This window comes from Myotis nattereri, assembly GCF_964212035.1.
Source record: "Myotis nattereri genome assembly, chromosome: 16".
NCBI classification, from domain to species: domain Eukaryota; kingdom Metazoa; phylum Chordata; class Mammalia; order Chiroptera; family Vespertilionidae; genus Myotis; species Myotis nattereri.
Window position 1 is genome coordinate 22373293 of NC_138091.1, and position 15916 is coordinate 22389208.

Below are 15916 nucleotides of genomic sequence, written 5' to 3' on the forward strand. Positions count from 1 at the left end.
GACGATGGTCTCTGAGCTCGAGTTGGGCACATTCCCCTGGTCACGTGGCCCTCAGCCCAGGGTGTCCTCACCGCAGCCAGAGGAGGCGGAGGCCGGCGTGGGGAGCCACCGCCACGTCTCCTGCAGCCCCGCCTTCCCAGCGAGGGGTACGCACTTCTGGGCGCTCCCCCGGATGTGGGAGCCTCGGCCCTGCTCGCTGCTCAGAGGGCTTGAGCCTCAGAGTCCACTTGGGCCCCAGCAGCCCGTGGCTCCTCAGCAGGGCCAGCACTCCCACTAGTGACTCTTCCTCCCTCTCAGGCCACTGAGGGCTTCAGAGAGGCCAGGACAAGGACGCTGTCCACGGGCTGTGCTGCCCATGCTCCCATGTCCTGTGTCCCGTGTCCCTCTACTTTCCCACTGGTCTCCCCTCGGAAACAAAGCTGCTGGTCTCTAGCCGAGTCCCCTGGGACATGGGGTCTGCACAACTCACCCCGAGATGCCTGTGGGTCCCAGGGCAAGCCCCAAATCTGAAACGATGATGTGACCGTCCCTTACATGAAATGAAAAATACACCACCACTGAACTGTAAGGCACGGGTAGGGTCTGATCGTCCCGTGCTGCGGGTCCCCTTGATGCTTCTGTTTCATAGCACATTTTTGATAAACATTTTTTTCCTCTTTTTTCCTAGATGCACCACGTGCTCGGTCTGCTGCTGGGTCGTCTGGCATGGAGCATGGGCTCTGTGGCCAAAAAACCTAGGCAGACACTGTCCACTCCGTCCCCCTCGTGGAGCATCGCAGAGCAGCCTATCAGTGCATGAAAGGCCCTGATAAGTCCCGCAGTAAAGAAACCTGTTCAACAATGTTTTCCAATGTTACTTGACCACAGACTCTCCCCTGCCATTTTTAATTAAAAAATATTTTTAAAATTAATTTCAGAGAGGAAGGGGAGGGAGAGAGAGAGAGAGAAATGTCAATGTAAGAGAGAATCTTTGATCGGCTGCCTTCTGCACTCCCCCTACCAGGGATGGAGCCCGAAACCCGGGCATGTGCTCTGACCAGGAATTGAACCGTGACCTTCTGGTTCATAGGTTAATGCTCAACCACTGAGCCATGCCAGGCCTCTCCCCCTTTTTAACATATTAACCTCCAGCTAAGACTACTTCTTATAAAACGCTGGCCTAGAAATTCTCTGGAAGGTTTCCCCAGCTCAGCAGGCAGGCAGTGCTGACCTGAGACTCCTGGGAGGCCTGGAGGGAGTGGGGCTGACTGGGTGCTCTGGGCGGAGGTGAACGGCTGAGGTCCCATCAGCCTGCTGGGCTCTGAGAGGGTGTGAGAGCTGTGCACCTCCCTGGGTGCCCCAAGCCCAGCCTGGGCCCACCGCAGCGGGCAGAGCTGGTTGGCAGCCTGGGACAGCCCCCCTTACCTTACTGGCTCCTGGCAGCAGGTGCAGCTTGACATAGGGGTCTGCCAGCCCGTTGTGGTCCATCGGCTTCAGGCCCTGAGCAGAGAACAGCAAAGGCTGTGAGCCGAGCGTGGGGGGCACAGAGCAGCCGGGCCTCCAGGCACCGGGTCAGCAGACACCCCTTGTTCCCCAGCACCGGGCTGAGTCCATTCATGACCCTCCTTCACAGCAGCCCCCCACACTCTGAGGAGGGGGGAGTGAGGATGCTGGTGTCGTCTCCCCTCCCCCAACATCCTGCCCAAGGCAGCCTTTCTCTTCCCATCTCCTTACCATGGAGGCGCGGCCACTCGCCCTGCTTTGGTCAGGCCCCTCCTTCTTCCTAACCCCCAGCCCCCGCTCCCCACACAGAACGTCCCTCCTGACCCTACATCCACTGGCCCGTCTGTCCACGCAGCCACACGCTGCCCTCTGGGGCTGTAGAAGAATGTCCTGCGTCCTGGAGACCAGGCCCAGCCTCTCCCGGGATTTGCCACAGCTCCCCGCGTGCGTGTCTGTGGAGGCCACGCAGCGGCCGGCCGCCCACGGAGGGTCCCGCCACGAGATGGCAGCCCTTGCTCACGCTGGACAGTCCGCGGGCCCAGGGAGCCGTGAGCCCTGAGCAGACGGGGCTTAGCTGACCTCACGCCTGCTCCCTATTCTGAAACTGCATTTCTCCTCCTGGGCTGGTGCTCAGGGAGGCAGGGAGGCAGGGAGGCAGGGAGGCAGGGAGGCAGGGAGGCAGGGAGGCAGGGAGGCAGGGAGGCAGGGAGGCAGGGAGGCAGGGAGGCAGGGAGGCAGGGAGGCAGGGAGGCAGGGAGGCAGGGAGGCAGGCGTGGCATGTGCAGGCCGCGCTGGCAGCCCCGGCTGAACTGCTAGCTGGTTGCTCATGACCAGGCCCACCTCGAAGGGGGGCTGTGCTCCTCTGCCCCTGCTCCCGCCTTGGTTTAAAGGAGCTCCCGGGTGGGCACGCCCACCGCCTGCTCTGTTCGGGGAGGGGGCACACAGGCTGTAGAGCCAGGCCGGCCTGGCAGCTCCTGCACTATGAACTGGGTAAGGGGGAGGTCCCGGGTCTCCTGGGCCTCAGCTTTAGCGTCTGTAAAAGGGGTGAGTAGCTCTCCCCTCCCAGGGCGGGAGTGAGAGGTGAGGAGGTGATGCTGACCAAGGGCCTGGACAGCAGGGGGCTGCTCCCCTTTCCCTACATGCTAGCTCCCCCCTCTTCCCCGGGAGAAGCCAGAGGAGGGTGGAGGGTGGGGTGGGGTATCTGTGCTCTGCCCTGCCCTGTGGGCCGGCTCTGGGCCGAGGCTGGCTCTGAGGCCCTGTGTGCACCAGGGCAACCAGGCGGCCTTTCAAACACAAGGCCCTCTCCCAGCCTCTGGCCTGCTCCCAGGAAGTGCCTGGGCTGGTGGTCCGTTAATTTTCTTAGTTCCTCTGTGGGAGCGAGGCCCATGTGCCCATGCGTGTGGGTGGGTGCCTGCCCCGGCACCATCCCCTGGACAGCACCGGGTACTGAGGACCTGATCGTCTACAGCTCACCCTCCATGCAGGTGGGGGTGATTAACCCCATTTTACAGATGAGCAAACTGAGGCTGCTGTGCTTACTCAGGGGGAAGGTGGCCAAACTAGGGGCCAGAGTCCCCTCCCAGAGTCCCCTGAGGGGCTCTGCCTGTCAGCCCTGCCTCAGCCTCCTCCCCAAACCACAACCCAGAGCCGCAGCTCCTCCCATCCCTGCGACACCCCCTGCCTGCAGGACTGGGTCTAAGCAGGCGAATGACCTGGAGACCGGGGAGCTGCCACGGCTCAGGGTCCTCCCATCCCCCACCTCATATGTGTGCACACAAGGTGCCCAGAGACCCTTACACACACGTCCATACCCCCCACCCCCACACCTGCACAGCCCCTCTGGGCCCAGGGGGGGAAGATGGGCACACAGTGTGGGAGGGCCCTGTGTCTGGGCTGGGGAGAAGGGGTGGCTCTGGCCAGAGTGGCTGGCAGCCAGTGTCCATTCCGTCCCCAAGCCTGGCACCTGCATAAAGCTGGTGGGGGGAGAGGGCAGGCATCTGTTCGAACTTGAACTTCGCAGTCTGCCCTCCACCTCGGCACAGCGGGGGGGTCGCCTCTCAGCTCTGCACCGGGGGCAGGTCTGGAGCCCCTGCCCCAGAGGCTGGGCGTGCCCACATTACTGCCCGCGCAGCCCCCAGAGGACGGGCTCGGGATGGCATGTGCAGGCCTCTCGGTGCCCAACGAGGGCCCAGCCCAAAGTGGACGATACTCACCGCTGCCATGGCAGGCCAGGGGGTGGCCGCGGCCGAGGCGGGGGCAGCCTGGCCCTCTGGGGGGCAGAGTGGGAGGGCGAGCAGAGAAGCTGGCCGGGAGGGGGGCCTAGGGGTGGGGCCGGGGCCCAGGGAGCTCCTCGCTCTGAGCCAGGCCCAGGCCCTCCCACGACTCTCCTGGAGGCTCCATAGGCTGCACACCGCCCTCACCTTGCGAGAGAACATCCGCCTTGGCACCTTCCTCCCAGAGGGAGCCGTGTGTGTGGGGTGGAGGGAACAGCAGGGCTGAGAACAGAGCTGACGCTAGCCACGCCCCAGGGGCAGGACCGCCCACGGCCCGACCCAGAGACCAGGGTCAGGCGCTGACGCTAAGACACGAATCCCCGCCTGGCGCCTGGCGCGGTCTCAGTGCCCAGAGTGGCACCCTTCCCGCTCCCAACAGCCCCTCCCCAGCTTAGGGGCCTCTGTCCCCTGAAAGCCCTGCCCAGGCCTCCCCCCTCTCCTCCTCCCCCGCCTCTGGTCCTGCTCCTTCCCCAACGCCTCCCTCTACAGGGCTTTGAAGGGCAGCTGAGACGATTTAGGCAAACACTCCCTCCCTGCCCTGCTCCCACGCAGCACGGACAGGACACCACCGGCCGGCCGGACAGGAACCGGGAACGGGAGGACTGGCCTTCCGCCTCAGCCGCTCCTGGGGAGCCGGGCCTGGGCGGAGCCGGGCCTGGGGGGGAGCCGGGCCTGGGGGGGAGCTGGGCCTGGGGGGGGAGCGGGGCCTGGGGGGGGGAGCGGGGCCTGGGGGGGAGCCGGGCCTGGAGGGGAGCCGGGCCTGGGCGGAGCCGGGCCTGGGACGGAGCCGGGCCTGGGGGGGAGCCGGGCCTACCTTGGCCTTGCTGATGGTGCAGTGCAGGGCGTTGTTCTCCTGGTCGTACAGGAGGCTGAAGTCCAGCGTGCCCAGGGCGGCTGCGGACAGAGGGGGCTCAGGTCACGCATCGCTGCACGGGGAGAAGCGTCACCCACCTTCGTGGGATCGGACAAGCGGCCAGTGCCCACAGGGCCTGCCACCAACTGGGCACCTACGCACGCCAATCCCTCCACCAGCGTCCCGGCCCCTCCACGCCCCCCCCTTCTAGATGAGGGGCTGCGGCCCAGACAGGCTAGGTCAACCGCCCCCGTCAGAGCGAACAGAGGCCCGAGTCAGACCCCGGCGGTCAGTGCACAGCCCAGGCCCTTAACCTCCGCACCGTGGAGTCCAACCTGTGGCCGGTCCGTGGCACCCACAGGTACTGGGCCCTCCTTCAGCAACTGACAATCTGGGCTCCAGCCGCAGTTTCCCTCTCCCGTTAAATATCACAAGGATCATGGGAGACGGCAGGAGACAGGCTTTGTGAGGCTGCAGGCCCGGGCAGACTGGTTGGCTGATCTACTCACCCACCTCCCAGCAACACTCAGGGTGCAGCTCCCTGGTCTCTGGTCCCTTGGGGGCCTGGGCAGGCTTTGAGGAGCCAGCTGCGTCCTCATGCTGTCACCGCCAAGCCCATGAGGCAGCGGGCGATTCCCAGGGGCTGGGCAGAGACTGCAGCAATAATTGGGTGCAGCTGCCACTCTCAGGGGCAATCATGGCAGCTGTGGCCTCCCACGCCGACGTGGCTCCCGGCACGAGGATGAGTTGTGGTGGGGGCAGACCTCGGGGCAAGCCTCTGGACCGCAGAGTGCACACTCATAGGATGTCTTCAGAAGCCCAGGTCCTGCTCGAAGGCTGCTGGGCTGGTCAACTGGCACCTCATTCATTCATTCATTCCTTGCCGAGTGTCTACAACATGCACACTCTAGGGATGAGATACTAGTTCCCGCCCCCAGGAAAGCACGGCTTGATGGGAGGAACAGATGAAAAGAATTTGCCATAACAGAGTCTGGTGGGCCAGGAGGGATGGGCGATGCTTGATCTTGATGTGAATTGCGGCTATCAGGGAATGCTTCCTGGAGGAGGGGATGCTTCAGTGGGGCTGGGAAAGGGGCATTCCAACCACAGGCCAGCCAGAGCGTTGGGGGCGGAGTGGCTGGAGTGGTGCTGGGGGAGGTCAGGGCACCCAACATGGACTAGATCCAACTACGGCCCGCCAGCCAAGGCCGGCCACGCCCACCCATTCATATCCGAACCACAGACACCTGCTCACTATAACAAGGCAGAGCTGAGTAGATGTCACAGGGACCATACTGCCCACAGATCCCTGGGCTCACACAGGGGCCCAGGTCTGGCAAAGTTTTTTTTTTCAAATTGATTTCAGAGAGGAAGGGAGAGGGGGAGAGAGAAACATTAATGATGAGAGAGGATCATTGATCGGCTGCCTCCTGCACACCCCCTACTGGGGATCGAGCCCACAACCCGGGCATGTATCCTGCCCGGGAATGGAACCATCGAACCGTGACCTCCTGGTTCACAGGTCGATGCCCAACCACTGAGCCATGCTGACTGGCCCTGCAGAGAAATGGGCAAATTAAGGCCTGGGCATGTGGAGCTGCCCTTCATTCTGAGGTGATGGCACCGAGTCAGGCGTGCCTTGCTCTGTAGCTCCTCACCCAGGATCAGGCACCCCGCTCAACATCTCTGTTCTTGCCTGGCGGGCACACGGCCCTGGGTTCAAATCCCGGCTCTGCACATCCAGGCTGTGTGACCTCTGGCAGTGTATCCAGCCTCTCTCTGCCTCAGTTTCCCCTGCAAGGTGGAGACGCAATAAGATCCACCTCCCAGCATCGTGCTTTAAAACACACCCGGGACACAGAAAACGTTCAGCGGATAATTATAGAAGAGCAGAGCCATTTAGGTGACTTTTCTAGAAAACTGTACTTGCCCCGCTGAGACACCTTCTGGAATGAACTCGTTCCAAACTGGATCACTCCCCTCCCCGGCGTGGTGAGAGCGGAAGACACAACTGGCCACTAGCTCTCTCCCTGAGTCATGGCCATGACGGCGGCTACTGTCTGCGTCACTCACAGCACAGACACGGACGGGCTGTGGGATGGTTCCTCCACCCAGTGGCCCGGGTGGCCTCTCTCTGAGGGGTTTTCCTCACGTTTCTGCACCTGCTTTGCCACTGGCTTCTAGCTCCTGTTAAAGGACCCGCCTCTGCTGGCACAGCTCCCTCCTACTCAACAGCTACTAGCTTAGTCTACGGAACTGGGTGAGAATGCGTGTTAGAGCTGTGTCCAAACTAAGGGTCGACAGGCCAGAGTGGAGCCTCAGGGACTTCTTCCTGAGCAGACGATGTTGCTTTAAGGCTGACGGCATCTGGCCTTTTGCTGCCTGTATTCCTAGCTCCCAGGGAGGTGGGCAGGCGAGGGTGCTGTACGCGAGGCATACATCACCGTGCCCCTAACAGCGACACAGCCGCGGGCCCACGTTCTCCAGGTCTGTGCTTTGGTAAGAATATTCTCCAAAGCTGTTGTCTTTACACGACGCCCAGTCACGCTGCTGTTCAGTTCAGGGCTATCCGCGGTTTGCTAACCCCAGACACTGGCCTCCCGAGAGCAGGGGCCACGCCTGGGCCACCAGCAAAGAGCAGATGTTCCAGCCACATGGCCGGTCCATTCAAACCAACTCCTTCCCCAGCTGCTCTCTGGTGTGATGCCCGCATGTCAACATGCGCACCCCACGATCCCTGAAGCTTCCCAATCCCAGAGAAGGACAAGCGGTGAGATGGAGGGGCCACCTGCTTCCCACCGGGGAACGGCTCCAGGAGGAGAGACAGACATCCCTGTCTAAGGAGGCCTGCGCCGCTCAGTGGAACGGGCACCTGTTACCACTTTCCCGGAAGGAACATGTCTAGTGTGGCCCCAGGGCGAGGTTGACGAGTTCCTTTGAACTCCAATGTGAGTTTTGTAAGAAATAATGGTTTATAAATGGAAGCTCAGACACCGTTTCTAGAGACTTGCCAGTGATGGGCGCTCTCTTAGGGCGTTCGTAGTCCCAAGTCTTCATTTCCCATTCAGAGAAACGAGGCTCAGAGACGGGAGGCGACCTGCTCAGGGTGGCACAGCAGAGCCGGACACAGAATCCAGGCCTCGCCGTTGCCATCCCGATAGTCCCTGCCCTACAGCCCACGGCTCCTGAGGTGTTCCGTCTGCCACTTAGTTTAGCCGAGATCTCGGGAGGATGCCTTGGAGAAAACAGAAAAGCAGAGCTGCTCCTGGGGACCGGGAAGGGCCTGGCCGTGCCCTGCCCGGGGGCCTCTGAGTGGGAAACGCACTCGGGCTGCGGGTGAGGAGGGCCCGGGGCAGGCGAAGGTGCTGGTCTGTGTGAGCCACGGGGTCCTGCCCTTGAGTCACTCAAATCACGCGTCCTGGCTGACGTTTCCATCCTTGGAGAAATAATGCGGGTTGGTCACTAATGGGCCTTGAGAGTTGTCACCCGCTTGTTGGTAATTATAGAGCCTTAATGGGGCTAATTCAGAGACAAGCCAGCTCAAGCCCCTGCCGGTTCCTCTGAGGCTGAAGGGCCCTCTGCTCTGCCCACGGAGACCGAAGGCATCACTTTGACCTTGGTTTGCACCTGGACTTTCCTCACCCGAACACCCTTGGGCATAGGAAATCGGCCCTGTGTGTGTGTGTGTGTGTGTGTGTGTGTGTTTCAAGAAAAATGTCTGCCTCTCAGAAAGTTTTAAAAATCTATGGCAAGAGCCACAAACATGATCAAGCCTGAACTGAAAGCATTTTGTAGTTGGAGAAACGGAGGCACTGAGCTGGGCACTGCAAGGGGACAAAGGAGAATGAGCCACACATCCTCCAGGAGCTCAGAGGCAGAGGTAGGGCTTTTATGCATCTACTCGTCCCCCTGCTTTAAGCCGTTCAAGTTCTCCGCCGCCTCCTGGACTCATCTCAACCTCCTCCGTGTGGCATTCAAGGCCCTTGGCTCCTCTGGGATGTGATGGCTTTGGCCTCCTGGTTAATCTTTCCCCCTTGACTTCAGCCACTTAGCCTGCTGCTCTGCCTCCGCTGGGCTGTTTCCTACACCTCGGCACCTGCTGGGCAGTCCCTCTACCAGGGGCACCGCCCTTCCTCCCTCCACTCGACCAGTCGGCTTCCTCCCTCCCTCCCGCCTCTGAGTGGAGTCTTCCCTGTGGTGAACTCTGCCAGCCAGTGCTTGGCACTGGGTTCCTGCCTCCCTGTCCTCACTGCTGGGCTATTGGTGCCTTTTGATGTCCATAAACTCCCTGATGACAGAGCCTGTGTCTCAGTCATTCTTGAGTCTCCATGCCCAGCACAGCGCCTGACACAGGGTTGGCCTTGCGATGTTGAGTGGCATAACAATTCGGTCCGGGCAGAACATGGCTGGTTCAAAGGAAGGGCATCACTGCTAGTGGGCCCAGGAAGTGGCCCCAGCCGAGGGCCTTCGGGGCAGGCCTCACGGCGATTCCCCAGTCCTTTCTTGCTCCAGGCCTGCATGGCATCAGTCCTGCCCAGCCCGGGCGGAATCTGGCCCGGCAGGCGGAAACATGGGTACCTGATGCAATCCTGGCCAGTGAGGCAGAAAGACAGGTCTCCTGGGGGGTCTGGGAGAGATTTCCTCACTCTTACACTGAGACATGGGAGAGGAAACCGACCCTTATCAAAGTTAGGATTCTGCCCGGTTGGTGTGGCTCAGTGGCTGAGCGTCGACCTATGAACCGGAGGTTACGTTTGATTCCTGATCAGGGCACATGCCGGGATGGTGGGCTCGATCCCCAGTGTCAGGTGTGCAGTGCAGGAGGCAGCCGATCCATGATGCTCTCTCATCATTGATGTTTCTCTCTCTCTCTCCCTCCCTCTCTGAAATAAATAAAAATACATATATTTTTAAAAAGGATCCTATTGCTACATATGACGGTTGGATCTGCAGCAGCCACCTTGGACCACGAGGGAGGTCAGCCGGAGAGGACATGAGCATGGCCTCGTGGAAAGACAGACAGAACCATCACTCCTGCTGTTGCTGATGAGTTGCTGTCTACATGTCCCCGGTGCCACCAACCTCGACAGTCCTCAGTGTGTAACACAGTTGCGTTTTCTGTTACTTGCAACCCAAAGCATTCTAGTCATTACAGTTTTGAAGAATGGACTGGGTTTCCACAGGTGGAGAGTGGGTGGGCAGGGAAGAGGTACATGAAGAGGGTGGGCCATAGAGCCCGTCTGGAGGGCAGCAAGCCTCAGAGTCCAGCTCAGGTGGACACCCTGTGGACCACGGGGAGGGGGCACCTCTACCTCCAACACTCCCTGCCTCTTCTCCCCAACAACACTCCTCCGTCAGATCAGTTTGGAACGTGTCAACGTGGTGCGTGTGCCTTGAGGTGACTTACAAAGGATGAGATTTAAAGGGAAGGAAGAAAAGGCCGAATAAATAAACCGTGCTTCCCTCCTGGCCTTGGACAACAGACCAACCGCCCTAATTTCTTTTTGTTAGAAGAGAGCTAATCCAATAATTAGGGCAGCAAATAGCATAACCCTGGCTAAAGCTGTAAAGAACCATCTGGCTTGAATCATTTAGGCTTCTCCCAGGGATCTGGTTGTCAGAGCCAAGAGGCGACGGTGGCCTGGGGTACTGGGTGGAGAGCAATTCTGCCCCAGAACTTGGTCCCTCGGGGGACAGGAGCCAAGATTTCTGTGTTCCCGTGCCTGGCATGTTTGCTCAGCCACTGATGGTGGGCTGCCCCTCGAAGGCGATCAAGGGGCCCCAGCTGGCCCTGGCTCAGCCACATTCTCTCCTTCCTAGCTCTGTTCAGCAGTCAGCAGAGTGTCCTGGTGATAGGGGTGTGCCCAGCTCACGGCTCAGGCTGGCAAGGCCGTGTCCAGGGCTGCCTTGTACCGCCGACCCCAAGTGAGTCTGTCCCCTGCGAGGACTCGTGGGCTCTCTGGGCCTAGGCCCCAGCCCTGTTGCCTCTCTGCTGCTAGGACAGTGCTCTGAGAAGGAGTGCGGAGTGGATGGCCCGAGTTTGGGGCTCTCTGGTCCCCTCCGTGCCGTGGGTTCGGGGGCAGCCAGAAGAAACGACACTTTTCTCTCTTCTGCTGTATGTTACCCAGAGGACCTTGTGGCACATGGAGGGCTGCCCCAAGCTCAGGCAGAAGCCCTGCCTGCCGCGCCCCCTCCCTGGGCGTGGAAGGAAAGATGCTGCAAACAGAACAAGTTCCCCATCCCTTCTTCCGGAGGGGACTCTGGATTCAGCACATCCAAGGGGGGGACTTGGGTCCCAGATGGGGACCGCTAGAGGCATAGCAAGTGTGGGGGTGCGGGTGCGCTTTGCCCAGGGCGCCAGGGACTGGGGGTGGGGAAGATCCAGGCACAGCCCTGAGGCCAATCAACTCTCCCAATTCCATTTCCCCAGCTGGCAGAGAAGTGGGGGGAGAGGCTGCTCCCCGCTGAAGCGGGTAGTGGGGGGGCAGGGCCTCAATACCCAGCCTCTGGCTGCAGGGCTGTGGTCCAGGCCCAGAGAAAGTGCACAGAAGGCAGTTTTCCCACACAGGCCTGGGCTCTGACCCACCGCCTCAGCTGATGTCCTTCCTGGGCTCACTCCCCCGGCCTCCTAGGTAGGGCGATGGGAGACCGCTGCCCCCCGCCCCCAGGGCTGATAACCCCACCGTCAGCATCAGAGGCACATTTTATGCAGGAGGGCACGCCAGACCCCCCAGCCCGAGACACCTGTGAGCTCCCGAGCCAGGCGCAGACAACCTCGCTGCGCTGCGCGGGGGCGGGGGATGGGGCCCGGTGGGCCTTGGCGACGCACGCGAGTGACCCTGCCCGGAAAGGTGCACACCCTGGGCAAGGCTGGCGTTTGACGCGGGTTTCCAGGGCTGACAGTGACGTGCTGCGCTGCAGCCGGGCTGGGGGCCTTGCAGGTGGCGCGCCCCCCTCCCCGCTCCCATCTGGCTCTAAGGCATTCAGCACCGGGTAGCGACCTCTTCAGCCTCCGCGTCCCCTGCAGTCCGGGCCCGGCGGGGCTCAGAGACCCGAAAGGCGCCAGCAGCGCCCACCGCCGGCCTCGGCCCCGGGGGACCCGGGTGCTCGCCTACTCGCTGGGGCTCAGGGCTCGGTCCCGGGAGAAGGAGGCGCGGGCTGGGGGCCCTTCCCGGCCGGGGCGGCGGGCGTAACAGGTGGGCGGAGGCCGGCGGCCCTGCGAACGCAGCGGCCGGGGTCCACGGACCCGGGGGAGGGACCGCCAGGGTTTCTCCGAAAGACAAGCAGCCCCGCAGTCGTCGGTCCCCGGCCCGCGCGCCAGCAAAACCGCCGCGCTCTGCGGGCCGCCGGGCCCACCGGAGGCCAGCCCGGCCCCGGGCCCCCTCCCTGCGCGGCTCCAGCCCAACCCTCGGCCCCGAGCCGGCCCGCAGCGGGCTCCCGGCTCCGAGCGGCCGCGCAGGCGGCAGCAACTGGTGTCTCCCAGGGCGCAGCTCCGCCCTTCCCGGGAACAAAAGCCGCCGCCCGCGCCCGGGCTCCAGCCGAGACGGGGTGCGGCGCGGGCTCCAGGGAGCCGGGCCTCGGAAATGGGACACCCCCAGGGGGCGCCCCCAAACTTCCCACCCCTCCGGCCCGGGTGGAGGGAGCTGCCGGGGCGGGGTCGGCCGGGCGCGCGAGGACCGGGCGAGGGGCCGCGACCCGCGGGGGGTGCGTGCGGAGGGCACGGGGACCGCAGGCGGCCCGCGGGCCCTCGAGGTCGGGAGCGCGTGGGCAGCGGAGCCGCGGGCGCGGGCGCGAAGGCGGCGAGTTGGAAACTTACTGCAGTCGTCGGACTCGTAGCCGTCGGCGTCCGGCTCCTCCTCGGGCGGCTTGGCGGGCGGCCGCGCGGGGCTGGGGCCGGGGCCGGGGCCCGGGCTGGCGCCGTAGGCTCCGAAGAGCTGGTCCACGTCCTCTTCGTCGTCGCGGGCGCCGTCGGAGGGGCTGCGGCGGCCCGCGCCGGTCGCGGCCGGGCGCGCGGGGGCGTCCGGGGGCGCAGCGGCGCGGGGCCCCGCGGCCGGGGGCAGGCCCCGCGGGAAGCGGGGGAAGTAGTCGGAGATCTGCTTGATGGGCCGGATGGGGCCGGGGCACACGTCGATGGCCATATGCTCCTGGATGCTGATGGTCGCCTTCTCCCCGCGCCGCCGGAGGGTCATGCAGGCAGCGCGGTCCCGCCCGGGCGCGGCCCGGCCTGGTCTGGCGCAGCCCGGCCGGGGGCGGCTCGGCAAGCCGGCGGGGCGCGGCGCGGGTGTGGGCAGCGCCGGCGGCGCCCCCGGGACGGCCCTGACGCGGCGGCGACCTGCTCGGCGGCGGCGGGCGCGAGTGAGTGCCGGGGGCCGGCGGGCGGGGGGCGGGCCCAGCCGCGTCACCCGGCAGCAGCCAAGCAGTGCGAGTGTGCGGGCGGCGCGGGCGGCGCGGAGCCGGAGCCGGAGCCGGAGCCGAGCGCGCCGAGCGCCGCACTCACCGGCGCTCACACCGCGCGCACGCCGGCCCGGGACCCCGCGCGCGCACACACGCGGGAGGGCAGGGCCACCTGGGCGCCTTCCACTCGCGCGCGGTCGCAGGACTAGCGGGGAGCTGAGCGGGGACACGCAGGACGCACACCCGCACGTTCCCGCCCGTGCCGGCCCCTGGCCGGGTCCCGTTCCTTCTCACAGGACACACGCAAGCTGTGCAAGGACGTTCCAAACACACAAACGTGTGTGGACAGTCGGCGGGAGTGCCCACTAGCTCATATCTTTGCAGGACACACACACACAAACATGTGTGTCCACACTGAGTTGGTTGAGTACACCTCTAACATAATACACCAGCACATGGGCACAGAGGTGGCCAGGGGCTGGGCACACATGCCTCCAAGCACACCTCACAGGGCACACAAACACACCACAGAAGTGATGGAGGGTTTTGCACAGACATCCCCCTGACACACACACACACACACACACACACACACACACACTCACATTTAGGGGATACACAGCTGCGCTCCTAGGAATGTGGGCACACACTGCTCACACACTAGCAGGGCATGTGCATCCTCTGCTCGCCAAGGTCATTGCTGGCACAGTCTGTTCACACTTCCTCTCAGGTCGCAGGCGAACATTCTGTAAACTCAACTTAGCTCCTTGCTTAACCAGTGAGTAGTTAAAGGGACCCATGGGAACAGGCCGGGAGAACCTTGATCTCCAGCTGTGGGCAGGCAGGGCCCGTCAGAGAGACCTTCCCAAGGAGAGATGGACAGGCGGAGGTGGCGAGCAGGGTGTGGTCTGCTCATCGCCCGGGCCTCACACGGTCAGATAAATAAACAAATCCCAGACAGCCCAGCCCTGGCTGCTGTCCTGTTTTCCGGGAACAGAGCTCTGCGGGGGAATGGCTGCTGCTCATACAGGTGTGTCCCCGGAAAGCCCTGGGCATGGACGGAATCCTGTTTACTCGCTGGTTTCTAGTGACAAATCAGAAATGCTATCTTCTTGGCTGGGTCCTTTCCTTGAGTCTGAATGAGGGGCCGCAAGCCTGGGCCCCTCCCTCCACCATAACCCCCGTGGAGGGGTGGGGAGCAGAGAGAAAGGAGAGGAGGCCTTGTCTTCATCACTTCCAGCTGCAGCACCTGGCAGATCATTTGATCTCTCTGAACCTCAGTTTCCTCATCTGTGAAATGGGGCTAATTCAAATCTCATAGCCCTCCTGTCACCGAGTGTGACAGATAAGAGGTGCCCAACAGGGCTGCTTTCTCTTCTCCCTTCCCTTGGGAGATGAACTCTGGTGAGAAATGATGGAGAACCATATGTCGTTTCACGGTAAGTTCTGCATTGGGTAGTGATGGTTACTCTCCATCACTGAAAACTATGGTATATTGTGTCAAGAATGTTTGAAGATGTCACCTCACAGGTTCCTTATACTATCCCCTGACGTAGGCAGGGTTTCCTGTTCCCTTTTCGCAGTGAGGACAGTAACTTGCCCAGGGTGACTGCTGGCTGGTGGCAGAGCTGGCACGAGAATCCAGCTGTCCTGACTTTTTGAGGCTTCCACTCCTCCTCGCTGGTCTCTCTCTCCTCACCCCTACAGAGCTCCGGGGATCAGAGCACAACTGGAGACAGGGGTAACCCTTGTTCCCCAAACCTTCTCCTGAAGCTTCTTGGATGGGGACAGTCCAAACCGCGGAGGAGGAAAAGGGGAAGAGAGGGAGGGCCAGAGTCCTCAGGGGTCACAGGGGGAATGGACCAGCCGGAGGGCTCCCTGAGGACGATCTGGGATCCTGATGGGAGGAAAATTCAGCCTTGCAGGAGTCAAAGGCCAAGGGAAGGACAGGCGAGCCTGGAAGCCAAACACAATGGGTTTCTTACTTCCAGGAATGCTTATGGGGATTAGTCCTTAGTTGGCACAGAATGACTTCTTCCGTGCCAGAGGTGGCTGCAGCACCGGGCGATTATGTAATGGCACAGGGTGTGAAGATACAGACACGGAGCCATCATTTCATAATTCTTTCACTTGGAATAAGAGAGTGTTGTCATCATCTTACAGATGGAGAAACCGAGGCTTCAGAGCGTGAAGCGACGGAATGTGAGCGTAGATATTCTGGCCCCTGACCCTGTGTTCTTTTTAACATCAAAGCTCTACCATGTTCACTGGGGGTGGGGACAGAAGAGGGCTGACAGCTCCATCCTGGCCTCCTGTGGGTCTGGTTTTCTGGAAGATCAGGCTCTTGGCTCTGAAGGTGCTGGCTTTGGGCAGGATCTAGAAGTTGGGTAGAGGGCTGAGGCTCCGAAGTACAGAGCCGGGGGCCCTAGGATGCGGGCTGGAGAAACACGGGGCCTCCGGCAGGTGGGGGAGCCAAGAGCCACTCTGAGGTCTGAGCTTGTCTAGCTCTGAGCCCTGCTGAGATGGAGTAGGGCCTCTGGAGGGTGGGATTGGTGTTAGCTGGGCAGGTGTGCAGTTTCTAGAAAGAGTGGGCTGTGGAGCAAGGCCGACTTGATTCAAAAGCCAGTGCCTCCCTCCTGCTGTGTCTGACTTGGGTAAGTCACTTAACTGAGGCCTCAGTCTCGCCTGTGGGACGGAGGAGGCCATGAACGACCTCATAACTGGAGATGGGGACGGATAGAAGGTGCGTTGCGCAGTGCCTGGCATGCAACAGGCACGCAGGGAGTTGTAGCTCTCCTGCCTGTGCCTTCCCGGTGCAAACCACCCTCATCCGGCCTGGGTCTGCCTCAGTTTCTCTACCAGTGAAGTGCAGTCGGCTGCCTTCTCCCTGCCTGCTGCCAGGACCAGGTGAGGA

General features: G+C 62.2%; 1 protein-coding gene across 3 annotated transcripts in view; it reads right to left on the reverse strand.

The window, feature by feature from the left end:
* The window catches only part of DOC2B (double C2 domain beta), a gene marked incomplete at its 5' end in the record, with an annotated part of 33588 nt that extends 20791 nt beyond the window's left edge, over positions 1-12797 (reverse strand). For all 3 annotated transcript variants that reach the window (XR_013996964.1, XM_081109473.1, XM_081109472.1), the window contains 3 exons: positions 1405-1479; positions 4570-4649; positions 12425-12797. Coding sequence is in view for 2 of the 3 variants with exons in the window: in XM_081109473.1 (XP_080965599.1) it covers positions 1405-1479; positions 4570-4649; positions 12425-12797 (528 nt within the window). The remainder of the gene's footprint in view (positions 1-1404; positions 1480-4569; positions 4650-12424) is intronic.
* Between the last annotated feature and the right edge of the window lie 3119 nt (positions 12798-15916).